Source organism: Scomber japonicus, chromosome 11, assembly GCF_027409825.1.
Source record: "Scomber japonicus isolate fScoJap1 chromosome 11, fScoJap1.pri, whole genome shotgun sequence".
NCBI classification, from domain to species: domain Eukaryota; kingdom Metazoa; phylum Chordata; class Actinopteri; order Scombriformes; family Scombridae; genus Scomber; species Scomber japonicus.
The window spans coordinates 10,858,648-10,876,606 of record NC_070588.1 but is presented as its reverse complement, the minus strand read 5'-3'; the positions used below and the strand labels follow the sequence as shown (position 1 = coordinate 10,876,606).

The 17,959-nt window shown below is 38.3% G+C and overlaps 1 protein-coding gene across 1 annotated transcript in view; it reads right to left on the bottom strand.

Moving 5' to 3' along the window:
• Positions 1-555: 555 nt before the first annotated feature.
• Positions 556-17,959, bottom strand: part of lrp1bb (low density lipoprotein receptor-related protein 1Bb) — a 204,709-nt gene continuing 187,305 nt past the window's right edge. Inside the window, exons 81-93 of the mRNA XM_053329127.1 lie at positions 17,173-17,289; positions 16,756-16,929; positions 14,855-14,980; positions 14,282-14,446; positions 9,646-9,807; positions 8,906-9,080; positions 8,438-8,542; positions 5,978-6,091; positions 4,218-4,294; positions 3,526-3,616; positions 3,031-3,181; positions 1,564-1,638; positions 556-696 (exon numbers count right to left, since the gene is read on the bottom strand). Of these exons, the coding sequence (XP_053185102.1) occupies positions 556-696; positions 1,564-1,638; positions 3,031-3,181; positions 3,526-3,616; positions 4,218-4,294; positions 5,978-6,091; positions 8,438-8,542; positions 8,906-9,080; positions 9,646-9,807; positions 14,282-14,446; positions 14,855-14,980; positions 16,756-16,929; positions 17,173-17,289 (1,673 nt within the window). The remainder of the gene's footprint in view (positions 697-1,563; positions 1,639-3,030; positions 3,182-3,525; positions 3,617-4,217; positions 4,295-5,977; positions 6,092-8,437; positions 8,543-8,905; positions 9,081-9,645; positions 9,808-14,281; positions 14,447-14,854; positions 14,981-16,755; positions 16,930-17,172; positions 17,290-17,959) is intronic.

Below are 17,959 nucleotides of genomic sequence, written 5' to 3'. Positions count from 1 at the left end.
GATCCATTAGGTACAGAGGGGAAAAAAAGACAAATCCTCAAAAGTTTCACTGCTCAGTTGTGAAGCTTTGTGGTCCGTACGTCATAATCGATGTGAAAAAAAAAAAAGCCTTAGCAACAAACCACGTAACTCTTTACGATACTTACATTTGTTCAGAAAAATTGAGCCAAACCTGCCTTCGTTACCTTCACAAAACTATACAGTTTCCATGTTCCCCTCAAACTAGAAACAGATACGGGTACAAATTTGAGCGCTGCATTTTATCTGTGCAGAAGTGTGGCTTACGGTGTTAATAAAATTTTTGCAAGTCAGCAGCTTTACTTCAGTGTCATACAGTATACTGTACAGTGCTGTATAACTTATGTTTGACAAACATTAGAAAGCAAACGGTAAATGAAAAATGAAACTCTTCAGCAACACCAACAAGGACATTATGCTGATGCTAAACCAGTAAAACCTAAAAGCCTCATATAGGAAATAGAAAATTCTTGTTTCCTCCTTCATATTATACATTGTACACTGTGGTAAAAAAGAAGTACAAAGTGTAAAGTTAGGCTATGCGGCGGTTTCATGAATTGTCCCCTCTAGTTTCTTTGGGAGTAGCTCTCTCCTCTCGTCAATACTGATGACTGGCTTCCGACAGTTTTGCCCGTCCATATAGATCTTTGCATACACTGGGTTGGAGTAATTCATGGGCTGTATAAGAAAAGGAGAAGATAGAGGCAAGAAATAAGGGAAAATATTCACTTATATATTACTTAATATTACTATAGAACAGTAACCGTCTTACAGCTGCATTAATAGATTTGTCTTGCCACTTGCAGGCAGCAGAACCAGCTGAGAACAAGAGCTGAGTTTTGGCCAATATTCACTCACATTTTAGCTCTTTTTTTCATCTTCAGCTAATCCTGAGAAAAACATCTCTCTGCTAAATGCTCCAAATGCCAGCTAGAAGCTAATTCAGTCTGTCTGCTGCTTGGTAGCTTACAGTCAACCCATCATAAAGCAATCAAAAGAGCTGAGAAGTTAGGTGATAATTCTCTGTGGGTTCATCATACAACCAGCTTCTTGCTTTTTCATTTGAGCTAATGTTGGTATAAAAAATATTTACTAGTGCAGCTGTAAGGAAAGTCCACTGTGATTATCAACCTTTGACGAAGTGGGTAAAATATATGAGTAAAGCAGTGCAAAGAAATACATAAGGCCTGTGCATATTAGTGAATTATTATTGAGCAAGCAATAGTACAATAACAGACAGCAACATGCACGAAGAAGGCAAGTTACACATAAAGCCACCCAAGCATATTTTCCTGTCAAGAAAATGTTTTGAGTACAATAGCAGGATATTTTAGTACTCAACTTTTTCCGAACTCCACAACATTTTGTGATTGTTGATACTAGATTGCTTCACTTTGGCCCGATTTATATTTGGTACAGGTAAACATAGCAATTTAATCTAAATAGTTTCCTGGTAACTGCTCAGTGCACACTGCTCACCTACAGCCTTTAAATGGATAACTTATCCTTATCAGGCAAACATATATTGAGGTTTTAAAAATTCACCTGTCCAGGGATTACCTCCTTGGGCACAGAATTGATGCCCAAGGTACGAGGGTCACTGGATTTTACACACCAACCCTGCAACAAAACAAGCGCTGTTTTATCATGCAAACATTAATTTGCCAACACAGCTTGTCAGCAAACAGTCTACTGGTTATCTGCATGCACAAAACTTTATAATCAGTCTAGTTGTGGGGTTATATGACTGACATTCAACTCAAAAGTAAAACTGAATGAAAAGAAAAGTCAGGGAATGTTGGGGACCAAGAGAGAACAGTGAAAGACAGAAGCTACTTTAGATTCAAGCCAGCATGCCTTGTTGAAAATACAGCCAGATTGGACTGACAATAGCAGATGTCAAAGTTGTCAGGTCAAGAAGCAATAGCATTAGGCTTGAAACTCTAGCAGGTGAGCTAGATAACAGTCAGTGTCAGTGAATGCGGTATGAATCATTTGATATGTTGAGTGTAAGTGAGAGGTTGAGGGCCATGAACAGAATAAATCACCAGTCAGATGAAAAGTCCCACTGGTTCATGGCACCTGTACATTCCTGCGCACTAGACAGCTTTAACAAAACCTCTGCAGAACCAGATGTAATTGTAACTGAGTCATCCTGATGCTAGATACCACACTTACCCAGTTATTGGAAGTTTTTTTTAAACATATGAAGCTGGGTATTGGTTTGGAATTTATGGTTGACGTCCCTGTGCCTTAGAAATTAGGTTCTTGTTAAACTGAATTCACTTATTTATGATATGACATTACTACTAGACAACAAGTTATTCAGTTTTTAAAGGAAACATTTCTTATTGTAAACATCAAACTTTCCTGTTATAATGAGAAAAGGCTGCTAGTTACTTTCATATTGTTTTGTATGCCTATGTGTAATTACTGTATGTGGATTTTGTGTCAGAGTAGATGAGGGATATTCAATCGGGCTATGCCTCTGTGCTGGTCTGTGCAGTAATGGACATCTATCCTCCCACCTGTCCTGACAGCATGAGCAATAAAAACAAGATTAGATGTGCATTCAGTTCATGCCCTCTCAACAGCATCAAAGCCCATCATCCAACCTCTGTCTAACAAATATAAACACCCGACTACTCTTCATGGTCACATACTGTACCTCTCTGATGCAATATAGGTTATTTATATTTCAACTGGTGTAGCATACTTCATGAAATATCCAATGCCGAACACCACATATCCATTCCTGGACCAGAGATTGAACACTACTTAAGTAGTTGCATTACCAACAGGTTTTACATCTGTACCTTGCTATAAGGTGGTAAGGCTCCTTAACAAAACAAACTTTTGTTCTTATATCTAGGAGCTGAGCAAATACACTTTGTCATGGTGTCAGTGGGTGTAATATTGCATTGCATAAACCAAAGTGTTTTTCAGACACATGAAAAGCGTTGTTTGCTGTTATTGTGGTGGTTAGTTTAATATTAAACTCAGCAGGCCAACCTTATGAGGGTCCAGTGTGAAGTTGGGTCGCAGCAGGCTGCCTGCATCAGCATGGTTGTCATGGTCCACTTCATACATATTGTATGACGGGTTCCCAATCTCCACGTTTATCCCTCCGTTCGTCATGGGCTGCCTCTGGACACGTTTTCCCCTGAGGTGTGTGGAGCCAGCCATCATTAACATGACACACAACATGCAGGTCAACATGCTGTACAGCCCCGCAAGGCTCTGCACAACAAATCGCATCACTCTGCTTGGCATACTTGGTGTAGATTACTTTGCTGGGCTGAGCTAAAAGCTGAATTATAATCAGAAACTCAGCGCAGAGGTCGCTGTTTAGCAGAACATATTGAGACAAAGCAGACCCACTTCTTATTTGAAAAATACAGAGATCTATTCATCTTTAAATGCTTTGTAGTGTTGGATCTCTCATCACCTGCTGCTGCTTAGAAGTCTGTTTTTATTCATAATGTCTTTCTTTCTCTGTTTACTTACTTTTGCCTCCTTCTGCAGATGTAAACACCCGCTACCACCATCACAATTAAGATGACCAGCAGGACCAGAGGAACAATGATGGCTATGCTTCCTAGGGGACAGTCAGAGGAGAGATGATGCATAGAGACATGTTGAAAGGAGAAGAGATGGTTTCAGATTGCACTATTTAACTGTGGCAGAGTATGGCTTCAAAATAGGCCATTTTGCACTGAATTAGGCTTAACACTCACTTAATTTACAGTAACAGCTGTCCAGTACACATGGGCTATACTATAAATATGTATATGAATGCATATGTTCTATAAAGACTTGCAATAGAAGTCCCCAATGTGGCATGGTGTGTAGAGCTAATGGCCAGAAATATATAGTTTTTGTATGTGTGTGTATACATCCAGCTCCTCTAATTTAAACAAAGTAAAGCTGCTACATTAAGACTTTTGTTTTCAAATGCTGCATACTGACTGGACTGGATGGAGCTCAGTAATTCCTTAGAAAGGGTGCCAATCAGGAATAAGTCCAACTGTGGTGTATGAGTTGGAATAAACCCTGTAACAATGTGTGGGTGTTTAGAAATGCAATATTTTTTAGGTGTACAGGTAATAATTCAAATTAAATGGAATGGAGACACTGTAGAAATGACACATTCAATTAAGAATATGACACATTTGGAGATTGAAATTCCCAATACTAACCTCCGCTGGTATTGTCTGATCTGCTGCTTTTAGGGGCGGGTCTTTCACACTGTGTTCCTGCCCAATTGGCTGAACATCTGGAGGTCAAAAGAGAGTATAAAAAAACTAGCATTAGCATATGGCACACTTTTCCTGGCAGAAAAGAAACGGCTGAGAAAACAATGAACTACTGTATGGCATGACAGTGGCTTACATATACAACACATTATGATTCAATCTCGCTATGAAATGCTTTGATCCTACACAAACAACACACCACCTGGAGAGAGAGCACTCTATGTTTATACATGTTATGTCCAAAAACAGTGGGTGAGAATTTACATGTTGAATATTCAGTGTAAAAATCAAATCAAAGGATGACAGCGGGACAACAAGTCGTCATCTCATTTGTGTTCCGATGGGATCCGATGGGCGTGATGTATGACCCTTGTTAGAGGAGGTGATATCTAATTTCACACGACTGACGCAGATGGGTCTGTAAAGCATGAGTGATCTGGTGGGTGCGACTGGATGATGACAGAATGAAATTACTCTAAATTACATGCACTGTATGAATCATAACACCAGGCTATCAAAAATAAGAATGCAGCCCCATGAATCACGCCCCAGAGAACGAAACGTCACACCACAAATTTTAATAGAAAATTGATCTTGTGTGGGAAGCATGAACCATGAACCATGAAAAGACTAATTCCTTAAACATTGGTTTACTCTTTGTTGGAGGCATTAAAGATAATCACCAATTACTAATGAGATGTTCATCCTAGTAAGGTTACAGTACACATAGGCGATGATTGGTCAATAACAAACATAGTCAGCTTGCCATCATGCACATGTTGCAAATGCACAGACTGATGCCCACATCACATTGACATTCTCACATTTTAGATTCCCCCCCTGGTTCCTGTGTGTTGGGTGAGGACTTCATGAGATGGGTGAATGGGTGGCAGTGAGGGGGCAGCAAAGATCGAGTCATGCAGCAACCGATAATGTAACAAGTGCCACATTAGCTAATACCTAGTAATATGTAGTGTATTATTAATAAACTAACAAAAATTAAGTTACTAAATAGAGTTAATAAAGTCTCCTCAAAGTAATTTCACTGCTCAACATATGAAATGAATAAAACATTAGACATATCATAATCCTACTGTGCCAAACTGTGACTACTATTGTTTCTGATGATGATAATTATACAATTGCTCTTGAAGCTGTAAAAATGTATTTGTTTACTGTATTAACTAGTGATTAAAGTCTAAAGAGGTTGTATCATATTTTATCTAACATTTTGTCTCAGTCTCTTTTGTTTAAAAAAGACAACTCAGACTTCCTAAAAATGACATACGTTTATAAAAAAAAGTAGATGTAGTGAATATAGTGTTCTCAGACTAATTTCACTGAAAGTAAATATTATGACAGTCAAAATGAGAAAGTAAGAAAACATAATGTTTAGCTGATTTACAGCTGTGAACATTTCCTGCTTACCATGTCTGAAAATAACTACAAGCTTTCTAATTACAGGTAGTTAGCCATCCTGTTGTCCTTGCAGCCAGTGTGACAAAACACATTTCACTCAGAATGGGAAGGCACATAGCAATCATTTACAAAGGTCAGTAAGTAATCATCCCTGAATATTGAGCACTTACTACATGATAAGTTGCTACAAGGCGGCACTGTGACAAAGAGCCGGATGAAGTTGGAGTGGAGGTGTGGACAAAAGGGGGTGAGGGGCTCTGAATACAGCTGGAGAGGTGACCTACTTGCAGCGTGGTTTGTTAAGAGCTGTTAATGTGCACATCCCCTCATTCTGACAGAAGTAATCGCAGGGGTTGGCCAGCTCATCACAACGTTGGTTCTTGAACCCTGACGTGCAGCTGCAAAACATTGTGTTGGGAGTGATAAAAGGGCCCAGAGAACGTATATTGTTGAACTTTTGGCTGCTCGATGAATGGAGACTGAAACACTAATCTCTTTCAGCAGCTTCACTTATAAAACGGTGTAAGTCAAATTAGCAAAATCCAAATAAATGTTATGAACACAGAGCAACTCCACTGCTCGTCAAGTGAGGGGAATATCTGCAAGAGAAAAATCTGTTACAGTGGTCTCATCTCTTAGATGTGTATTTCCATGAGAAATAAGATATGATTGTAATAACACAAGATCAAAGATGGTTGTCAATTAAGTGTTTTCACTAATATCCAAAGTGCTGGGGATGGCAAATCATTTATAAAGCATCAAAACATATGTTTTGGAAAAAAAGGAAAAACATACATGTAGGTACATTGTATGTAGATCCTAACACATACACAGAACTTGAACTCAATCATAGTGTAATGCTGATAGTCAGTCAACAGTCTTTTACCTGAAGTTAACCATACATATAATTACAAGTATTTAATAAATCAAACTGAAAAAATATATGTTCATATAAGTTTTGCTATGCTATAATTAAAACATTTGTGAATTGTTGAAAGGGATTCAAACCGATGGAAATGTGTCCGTGTAGAAAGTCTGCAGGAGTTGGGGAACTTTTCGACCCAAAATTTAGTGGTGAATGTCAACTTTGCAGCAAAACAATCTCTGAGAAAGAGTGTGAAAACCTTTGCTTCTGGTTAAAAAAATACATGTCCTTTACTTCTTCAAGGAGAATAATATATGAGCTGTCCCAACTGAGGTATTTTGGATACGGTTTGCCATTCTAATAAATCACAGTTGGCCTGGAAAAAAATGTTATTCATTGTGAAAGACTGCTCATAGATTAATACCACCTGAGCTATAATCAAATGCAGTGCTGTGTGAAAAAATCCCCCAAGGAAGAAACTGGAAAGCCATTTCTAAAGCCACAAAGTATAAGGATACAATATTTTACTATAATAGTTGAAATGGAAAGAATGTTTTTCAGCATTAGAACTACAGAAACATTGTGCCAAAATATTTTTTCATCTCAGAAAAAAAGCATACACCTGCTATTTTGCACACACGGCCTGTGTCTCATCTACAGCATCAGAGATAAGCAATACTTTAGATACCTCTGGATAAAATAACATTGCCATTTACTACAGAGTCGTGTGTTTATTGATCTAACTGGCCAGCAGAGTTGTTGAAGTAAATGAGGTTTCTGTAGTGTGGAAAAAATAAACAACTGTGCTATTGCATAGTTGAAATGCTTTTCAAGAATATTGAGATAATGAGGTGAGTGAGTGGCTGTTTACCACAGCTATCTTTACTTCACTAGAATCATCATTAAAATTGAAGCAGCAATACCCAGTGAGATTTTCTGTTTAAGAAGGCTTGATGAAATATACATTTATTATATTTACTATAGCATTAACATCACACACTCTTATACAGACATATTCATCATCCTGCATAATCTCTGCTCTTTTCAGCAAATAATAAACCACATTATCAGGATCTGTTAACCTCAATTGAATAAGATGAGATCATTTGCATAGAAATTGATTCCATCCTCTTGAATTTGTTAGTGATGGCCGCAAATTTCAATTTAACTACAGTGGACAATGGGCAGTTAAAAAAAATTGAGAGTTGGCTTTAGAAATGGATTTCCAATTTCCTCCTTGGGGTGATTTTTTTTTTAACACAGGACTGCATGTGATTATAGCTCAGGTGGTATTAATCTACAGGAAGCGCTTTGAGTAGCCTTTCACAATGATTTCCTCGTGTCTGCTAGTCAAGCTTTTGTCTGCTACAATTTTTTTTTTCCCCATTGAGTTTTGTGGCATGTTCAACCACTGACACATGCCTCAGCAAACTTCTAAAACCTACTACTGAAGCAAGTCAGAGAGACCTGACATCAGCTCTTAACTGCAATGAGGAAAAATGTGATATGTTCAGAATGGCAAGCTTTGAAGGGGTTTGAAACCATTTCTTTATGTGCGTAAAACCCTTAAGCCACAGTGAGGTGTCACATAGCATAAGATGGTGTACTGGCATCCAGCCCCCTGCTGTGTCATGCCCTCCAAATGGTGACATCAAACATCCCCTCAACTTAAGGATTTCTTTCGAGAGGAAGACATCTATCATGTACTATTCTCAAAGCAGGGAAATGTTACCCCGTGATAGTTTTCAGTTCTGCTTCTAAAGCCAGGTTTTCTAGGACATGGAGCCAGCATTTGAATGGAAACAGTGGGAAGTGAAAATAATATCGCAGAATAATATATTTTTCCCCTCTTTCCTTCTCCCATTAAGCAGTGACTTACTGACAGAAAGGCAGGTTGGTGTCAGGGTCCAGGTGACAGGTGCCTCCATTGTAGCAATATCCGTCACACAGCTGACAGCTTGGTGCTATTCGGCCATTTGTGCAACTGGAGGGTGAAGAAATAACCAATGTTAGTGGCAAGCAAAAAGCTACACTTATATAAGAAGCATAAATGACTCACTGGTGGTTTTGTAAAACATATACATAATTCATATAAAGAAGGGAAGTTAAATTGGCTTGTAATCAATCAATTACCAAAACTGCTATCGGATGTGTGGCCCAATACATTTTTCAGATTTAATCAAAACAATTAATCTAGCCAGCACCCTGTGGGTAAAGCCATTTAGACCTGATTTGAGTATTCACTGTAGAACTAATGTTTCTCCATAAATGAGGAGGGCTACAGGGCCTTAGTGCTACTACAAGAGGGATGAGGTACAAGAATAGGGAGCAGATACCCAGCACTCACTTGCAAACCACATCTCCCGTCTCCTCGTTAATAAGGCAGGGAGCGCCATGGCATCGAAGACACTTGTCCACCTCGCACTTGTTTCCCTCAAACCTGGCGGGACACACACACTCCACATAGCCGCTACTGGATAACGTACAGGCCTTGGAGTTCACACAGTAGTGATGACAGATGTCTGTTCCACATTCAGGGAGATAAAGAGAGAGGGGGTAATTTGTAATGAGAAACTGGGAACATGGTTTAAGCTAGTTTGATTGGAATTGTACAGGGCTTTAATGGGACTTAATTATCCACATCAAATGACATCTTAGCCACAGATGAAAACATAACACCCCTTGGGCAAGCAACAGTAGGACAGTATTAATGATGTGCAGTTGAAATTGTTTTCACACAACCCATCATGACAAAACATTGCAAAAAGAAAATACATTATCATTTCAGCACAGAAATACCCAAAGGTTGTTTGATGGTAGTATTTTGATTTTGTTTATCAGCAAATGGGGTGTTTGTGGAAAGAAAATACTTTAGGGGTTTGCTTTTGTTTCACACACACTTTTTGTCTGTGAACTTTAAAATGCTTAGTTCTATAGATTTTTTTTTTCAAATCAATGCCTCTTTGTTATTTGTTTTGATTGTTTGCAGCTAGACTGAAAGGCTAATGTCATTTATATGAAGGCCAAGCACATGATAGTGATGATTTATTGTGTTTGCTGCTACCAATTAGTAAGTGCAGGACTCACGATAAAGACAACGATCGCCAGTATATTCTGCCATACAGCGACACACTGGCTGGTTCCCCTGAGTGACGTCACATGTTCCCCCATTTAAACAGTAGTTGTCGCAAATCCTCCTCTCACAGAATGGCCCTGAGAAACCAATAGGACAGCGGCATGTAGGCTTACCTGGACAAAGAAAAGAAAAGGACAGATTAATAGACAATGAAAATATGAAAATCAACAATGTATTGATCCTAATAACAAGTCTTACTCCTTACTCTTCTGTGTTATACAGTTCCATGGTTCAAAGACTATTACAGTAAAAACACATCCACAAGCCACACCATCAAACTGGATGTCATGTCTCTGTCTCACCATGACCATTGGCAATGTAGTTTTTTGGAGCATCCCATAAACATCCCTGCTGCTATAAATTGACACTAGTCTGTATTAATCCATGGCTGAAAAGTGCTATCAAGTAAGTTTGCTAAAGTACACAACTGCATCTAAAAACGTCTAAAATCTAGTGTCTCATAGTGATGGTCTAAGATACCAACACTTTCCAGTGTGTGGTCATCGTCAGTGTGTAATTGGCCATCGATCTGTCAATCATGGTTATATGTTGTATGGAAATGATATACCCACAGTCACCAGGTGCTAAATCAGTAGAAACAGTACTTTGTGAGAATGAAGGCAAAGATCCATCCTTCCATCCATCATTTTCAAACATATTCAAGTATGGGTCACGGTGACAGCAGACAGGCAGATAAACAGAGTAGATGAGGTGCCCTTTTACTCGGTTATGTCCTCCAGGTCCACCCCAGGGATCCCAAAATATTTTCAGGCTAGACACAATATGCATATAATTCCTCTGCTGTGTTCTGGGTCTGCCCGGGTTTTTCTTCCTTGTTAGACATGTCTGGAATATCTCCAGCAGGGAGGTATTCACAAAGCATTTTAATCAGATGACAAGATATCTTCCACTGAGTTGCATCATCATGAAGCCAAGTCTTATTTTATTATTTTCAATTTTCAAACGTGTTATATAGATTTCCTCTTACATGTTTTATATACCACAATGAAGAGATATACTTAGAAAAGACTAAAATATATAAAATATCCCAACTTCTAGCCAAATACATACTGTGTAGGGAACTTAAAGTAAAATGGTAAATTGACTGCATTTATAGACAGCCCTTCTTGTCTTCCAACCACTCATAGCACTTTACAGTACATACCATCATTCACCAATTCACACACATAGCCATATCCTGATGGCAGAGGATGCTGTGCAATGTGCCAACCTGCTCTTTAGAAACTAATCTAATGGACATTGACACACTCACTCTCACATACACAGCCAACGGGAGCAATTTGTGGTTCAGTATCTTGCCCAAGGACATTTAGGCCTGCGGGCTGGAGGAACCAGGGGTCGAACCACCGATCTTCCAATTAGTGGACGACCCGCTCTACCTCCTGAGCCCCCTTTTTTCATCAAAGAAACAAGCTACTATTTTGGTGAAATGCAGTAGTTCCTGATTGACTTTGTGTCACATCATCTTGTTAGATGAACAGGTTTTTAAAATCGGTGTATTTTCAGGTGGCGTCACCCTGAAAATCAGAGGAGGATACAAGGAAGTATCTAGTAGAATAGGCTTTGTTAGGAGACCATTCAGACATTCTGATCGTTCTTGATACTGTTGTCGTGGCAACCAGCAGCTTGGGTTAAAGGATAGTATACAACACTGCTGGTTGGCACAACTCCTCTGAGATGCAGCCGCTCCTGGATAGATTTTCAAGATGCAAAGAGCATCCTACATCAGTCCCTGGGTCTGATGATGACACTGTTCTGAGTACACCACTTGTACATCACTCAGCTCTGTCATTTTTATTGGTGCTGATGCTCCGAGGCTCTCATTAGTAGTTCATTAGTAAACACAGGAGCATGTACATAATGAAACAACAATACTTATGAACTGATATTAGACATCAAACACACTTGAAATGCACTTCACTGCACCCCTTTATAGGCACAGTGAAGTAAATTATAATATATATATATATGTAAACATAAGATGTTTGAAGTGTCCTGAAACATAGCAAAGTTACAGGCTGTTAGATGAAGAAATGGTGTAAAGATAGAGTATTAGGCTCCACAGGAGCTAAGAACATGAGTAAATAAGTATGGTCTTTATGGTATAATCTACTCCTATGTAAATTGATTTTCCCAAAGAACTAGTAGAAGTTATTTGCTATAGAAAACAAACAAACTCAGATACTACTTTATTGAAAGTACTATTGCTTGTAAAACAAACAACAAACTTTTTCAGGAGGGGATTGTGCATTTCATTTGTACTGCACATCAAAATATGTCTTAGCTTAATTAAGCAGTGATAGTAAATAAATCTGGAGGTCATCCCCAAGAAAAAAACAACATTTAAAACATATGTCTGCATTACCAAACCACATAACCTATTTGTTATTTGTTTAAGTCAAAAACAGTCACCAGCTCTAGTCTGGATTAGTTAGATTAAGGGTAATATTAAAGCCAAGACTACATCAAGAACAGTACATAGCTGAGTGGATCAGGTCAGGAAACTATATGAGAAGAATGGCTATTTTATATTTGAAATTACATTAATAATAATAAAAAAAAACATTATGTAGCTTAAAATGGTAGCAGGTTCAGGCTACTAGCCATATTGAAGGTCAAATGAAAATGTATAGACCTATGAATGAAACAGCCGTACAGCACATCTCTCATAAACAATTGAGGGTTATCTTCAATAATCGAAAGGCCAGCCTCAAAGTCTAACAATTGCAACAAAGTACAAGCAGTTTTCATTTACAGAATGGCCTTGCAACAACCTAAAGCGACTCTTACCTTTCTTGCATTTCACACAGCACTTAGAAAAAACTTGAACAGCAACAACAACCCCTCCTCCCTCCTATGCCCCCCCCCCTATTTTTGTGCCACAACGTTATCAATTATGAATATTTTTTCACTGCGTCAAAAATGTGTGGCATTAAAGTGTGTGAAAAGTGTCAATTGTATGAGTCTCATGGTCAATGCAAGAGACTATTAATGTCATACAGCAGATGTCATTGATGCTTACAAGCAGAAACTCAATGGGAGGTTGTGTTTTTATATATAGAGCGGAGAAATTTACAGTCTGTAATTGACTGTGAGGTTGTCTTCATTTATCACTCACTCATTTAGACTAATATTCTTTTGCCTGGAAAACATGTGCTCAATGCAGCGAAACCTATTCCTTTCTTTATGAGAATGAATGCCTGCTGAGCATGAATGAAACAAAACATGCCATGTCCCCAGCAACAAAATGAATATCACAACACCTTAATTTTCCTCTCAGCTGTTCACCACAAATAGGAATACAATTCATCAGTTGGTGTAGCATGTTGGACTTGAGCTTGTGAATGAAACACAAACTAAGATTGATCGTTACCAGTAGGAGCCCTGCCTTCTCTTATTCAGTCCTGAAGCCCCACTGTAGTGATCCCACAGCACGTAGCATGATTCTTATGCTATCTTGACAGACAGACTCCACTTTGTTTAATGAGCAACCATGATTATCCCAGCTTCTTTTCATACCATGTCGAGTTGTTTTAAACATCTAAACCAACTTTTTAAAAAAGAAGATAATACTGTTTCGTCTTTTTATATCAGTTTGCTTCCTGTTGAGCAGACACATTTCCCAAAGGCGAGGCCAGTGTAGAAGAAAATATTGCTGAAAGATGTTTTGAAGGAATAAACTTTTAATCAAACAATTTGCATTACAAATCTAAAACCCACCTTCTTATCTCCCCAACTATTCAGTGTAAGCACTGTGACTCACTCAACCCAACAACACACTGCTCGGTTTTTATTTACTGGATGTTATTTAATGATCTTCAAATTCCATGAATAACTTTCTGCTATTATGAAACATTCATGTAGAAATATAAGCCACATCTTTTTGTACCAGTGTGATTACTGTGGCAAATATTTATTTTTAATATCAAATGGAAATATAGATGTTGTGGGCTTGTAAATCAAGGATATCACTTTACATATATGGGGTTGTACATCCTGATTCCATTCCAGCACTGACATCTCAGCATATTCATATACATTGAGGAAATTGTGAGGTAGAACAGTTTTTTTCCAGAAACCACAAAAGCATGAAAGAAGACCTTGCATTTAAAGAAGGCAGATATTTGAAGCTTGTTCGACAGAAACATCAATGACAGAAACTGCCCAGCTGGCAGATGTAACGTTTAGAGCTGAAGCGAGGAAGGCAAGGAGGTTTAAAAGAAGAAAAATGTGGCTGAATGCCATCATGCACTGTGTCAATGTTCAAGGATAATAGGAAGGAAACTGAATTGAAAATGTCTGTTTGTGGCAGTTATAGCTTGGTTTGAGGATTCTTTATAGCAAGACTGAACCCATGAAGCATATATAAATGGATATTGGATGCTTATGTGTGATCTTAATATCAACCATTATTGACAAACAACATCAACATATAAATGAACAAACAGGGGTCCTAAAGACAGTAACAACTGTGAAATATAATACAGTCTCTGCAGGTTTCCGATAAGACAGGAAGGGATCGTGCTGCAAAGTGACAGTGTACAGTATATTTTGAAGCAGACTTACCAAGGGCTGAGCCCATGCAGGTGCCTCCATTTAGGCAATAGTCTGTACAGTGGTTGACCTCACAGCGCTCCCCTGAAAAGTCAGGCCAGCAGTAGCACCTCCAGTCTCCTTTCTCATTGGCTAAGCAGCGGCCTCCATTCTCGCAAGGGGGACGGCAAAGTTCACCTTCACAACAGCAAAGCCCATATCACTTACTGTGCTACAGTGTGTAGCAGTCAATCATATTTTACATGGTGCTATGCTGCTAATATCTTGAAACAATAAGAAAGGAGGCGGAAATCTAGATTTTCAAACTGGTAACAAAAGTGAGAAAAAAAACAAAACAAAAGAAATCACCCGACCACGGACAGCATGCAGGAGGTGGACTCTGCTGCCAGCTATGAAAAACTAGGGATGCCGGTGCTGTATATTTACAAGTTCTCAGTCTCTGATTATCTCAGGATAAGCAAGGATTTCCATCTAAGCCACACTGCTCCTATTATTATAGCTGTGGCTAATCTGCTCACTCACATGGCTAATCATAAAACAACAAGCCATCTTAATTGTGGCATTAAGATCAAAGAGTTGGCCTACCTGAGATGTTGACATCACTACAGCTGCCATTGACCAGTACCTTTCCCTCTGGACAGGTACATCTGGCACCGGTTGGGTTGAGCAAACACATGAACTCACAAGACATTCTCAGGCATGGATTTGATGCTGTGGAGAGAGTTAAAGAGTCATTCTGTCTGATTGTGAAAAATGTGTTTGTTCTTTCTCAGAGTGTAGCTATTTATTTCAAGTGTTTTAATTTCTGTTTTGAAGGGTGTTATTTTCTTGCAGTCCAGAGAGGTACAAGGCTAAAACATATGAATAACTTCACACAGGCCTCATTTCCAGATTGAATAATCAACCATTGTGGAACGTGTGAGGAATTTCTTGTTGTCTAATTTAATAGCAGCACTTTGAAGTGCTTTTCATGCTGCTGCCTTCAATAGGTATACAACCACAAAGGTGTTTGTATTAGGTTCAATACTGATAATCAGCATGTGCAAGCTATGAGAGAGACAGGGTATGACTGTGTATGTAAAAAACAGGTGAAAATAAAAGTTTCAATTCAAAGCAACACGAAACATCTAACAGACCACAAAAGAGGCCAAGGAACTGTTCCCAATCTGCAGATGCATAAGACATTTCAAGTATATAAATATATGTATGTATTATAATCATGACACCAGAAGCCAAACACAGAAAAAAGCCATGAGAAAGGGAGCAGCAATATGCTAATGTTATTTAAATAAAATTTTAAAAAAACTAAAAAAAACATACAATACTATTATTTTGATCTACTGTATTTCACTCTTTTGCCCTATGTTATACATATATAATTAAAATAATCTGATTCCATGCACAATTTATGACAGTGAAAGATGAAAATAAATCTAATCGTTCTTAGGCTTTTGCTGAAGACATCAAGCTTTCATGTCATAGCTTTTTGTAAGATGTGCATATTTTCTGCCTGCAGACTACACACTACATGCTACACACAACACACTACACCGTTGGTCTAATGAGTCTCTGGGGGATGGAACAGCTGCCCTTTAAGTGAAAAACTGACCAAGACTGAGCTGACTGATGCTCTCTAACTATTAACACCAGAAATGTAGCAAATAACTGGGGCTGGTGTAATACAATACATGAAGAAAGTGGGAGGGAGGAGTTGGAAAAAAACATATATTTCCTGCCAAAATGTGTTTTTTCTTTGTTTTGTTTTTCTAAATATATTTTGCACACATGGAAATGTGGCAAGTCTCAAAGAAAACTTCAATCAACCGTATTTTGAGAAACTCTGTACTATTTCTTTTGATGCCTTTAAACACGTTATATATATTGCATTATTAATTAACATGGACATGCATGCACAGTGTTGCATGATAAGAAATAAGTAGTAGGAATGAAGTAGTAATGAATAGATGTATTTATTTATTAAAGGAGCAGTGTGTAGGATTCAGTAGCATCAGGGTGGACATGCGTGCACGGTGTTGCATGATAAGAAATAAGATGAATAGGTGTATTTATTTTTTAAAGGAGCAGTGTGTAGGATTCAGTGGCATCAGGCGCTGAGGTTGCAGATTGTCTCCCTTTAGAATCCACAGTGGCCACAAAACTCACAAAACATGAAATGGTCCTCTCTAGAGCCAGTAGTTTGCCCTCCCCAATATGTTTTGTTCATACTTTAAAAAAAACTTTTCTTTAATGCGAAGAGAAACAACAACAAACAATAAAAACAATACTTCCAAGAAATAAGAAGTGAAACTTAAACTATGAAAACACATTGAAAACTAACAAAATGTATAAAAGGTGTAAAACCATGATCATCCTCATTGGGACGTCAGCCCAGCTTTATTATAACTATAATTTGTCTCTGTAATTCCTCCACAGAACAATTATATATTTCATGAATACATTTTACTCAAAACTTAAAGACAACTTACCATCTTGTTGTTTGTAACGGTGGGAGATCAAGACATTAGTGGGCTTCTCCACACCCAAATTGAAAAATTCAACCGACTGTTTGCCGTACTTGTGAATCTTGAAGACCTCATGCTTTAGTCCAGTTCCGTAGATGTAGTCTTCAAATATATCAATTCTGTATGGTTGAGAGATTCCTGTAAATCCAGCAGAAAAAAGAAAGTAACCCTTTCTGTACGCTTGCAGCCTTGGGATAGAGAAGAAGCAAGAATGTGCAGTGTGGGCAGATTGATCTTAATTAACTGCTTAGAAGCTGTGAGACATACAAACAATGTTATTGTTGCAATTATTTGATCCAAAAAAAAAACAAACAAAAAAAAAAACATGATGAAAAGTTATGTGTTTGAAAAGAGTAGTTGTAGTTTGTTAGCTGGTATTACCGTGTCTTTCACTGATTGTCACCAGAGGGTCTGAGCCATCCAATCTCATGCTCCCTATCTGTGAGAGCTCAGGATCAGCCCAGTACAAACGTTGGTTGAAATAATCAATGGCTAGCCCTGTGGGAGGATGAAGGAAAGAGATTTATCTACCTTACAAATTACAAAGAGATCATCATGGAATCCCTCAATGCAGGAGACCTTTAGGTCAGGACAGTTATATGTAGCAGAATCGGAGCAACCCTTTTTTGATTCTATCTCCTCCTGGCTGTTTGCATTCAATATCCAATTTTCTTGCGTCAAAATCGTATTGTGCACTGCACGTTTGATGGAATGCCTACATTACAATTTCAAACCAGTGACTCACTTTTACTTTCTCCTAAAAGTCTGACTGGATAATTGAGCACCTGATTGTGGCATTTAAATAGGTTTGCCTTTTTCTGCAGATGATGAATTCCTTTTTCTGTGACCAAGACAAAGCATGGGTCCCTTGAATTAAAGGAGGCCAAAGCAGCTCTTCAAAACTAGATCAGCACTAAGTGTCTCCCTGTAGACAAACCAACTCATTCTAAGTGGCTATAAAATACTTCATACCACATAAATCTACTTGGTGGTGTTTTATTTATCTTTAGCCACCATATCAAAGCTTCTACTTTAAAAGTGAATACATTGGCATGGTACTATGGCAGTGCTGTCTGTATAATATATAATATTGAGTACATATGTATAAAAATATGCGTATTCGCCATAGTGATACAATGCAATATGGGTCAAAATGTACTCTAGACTG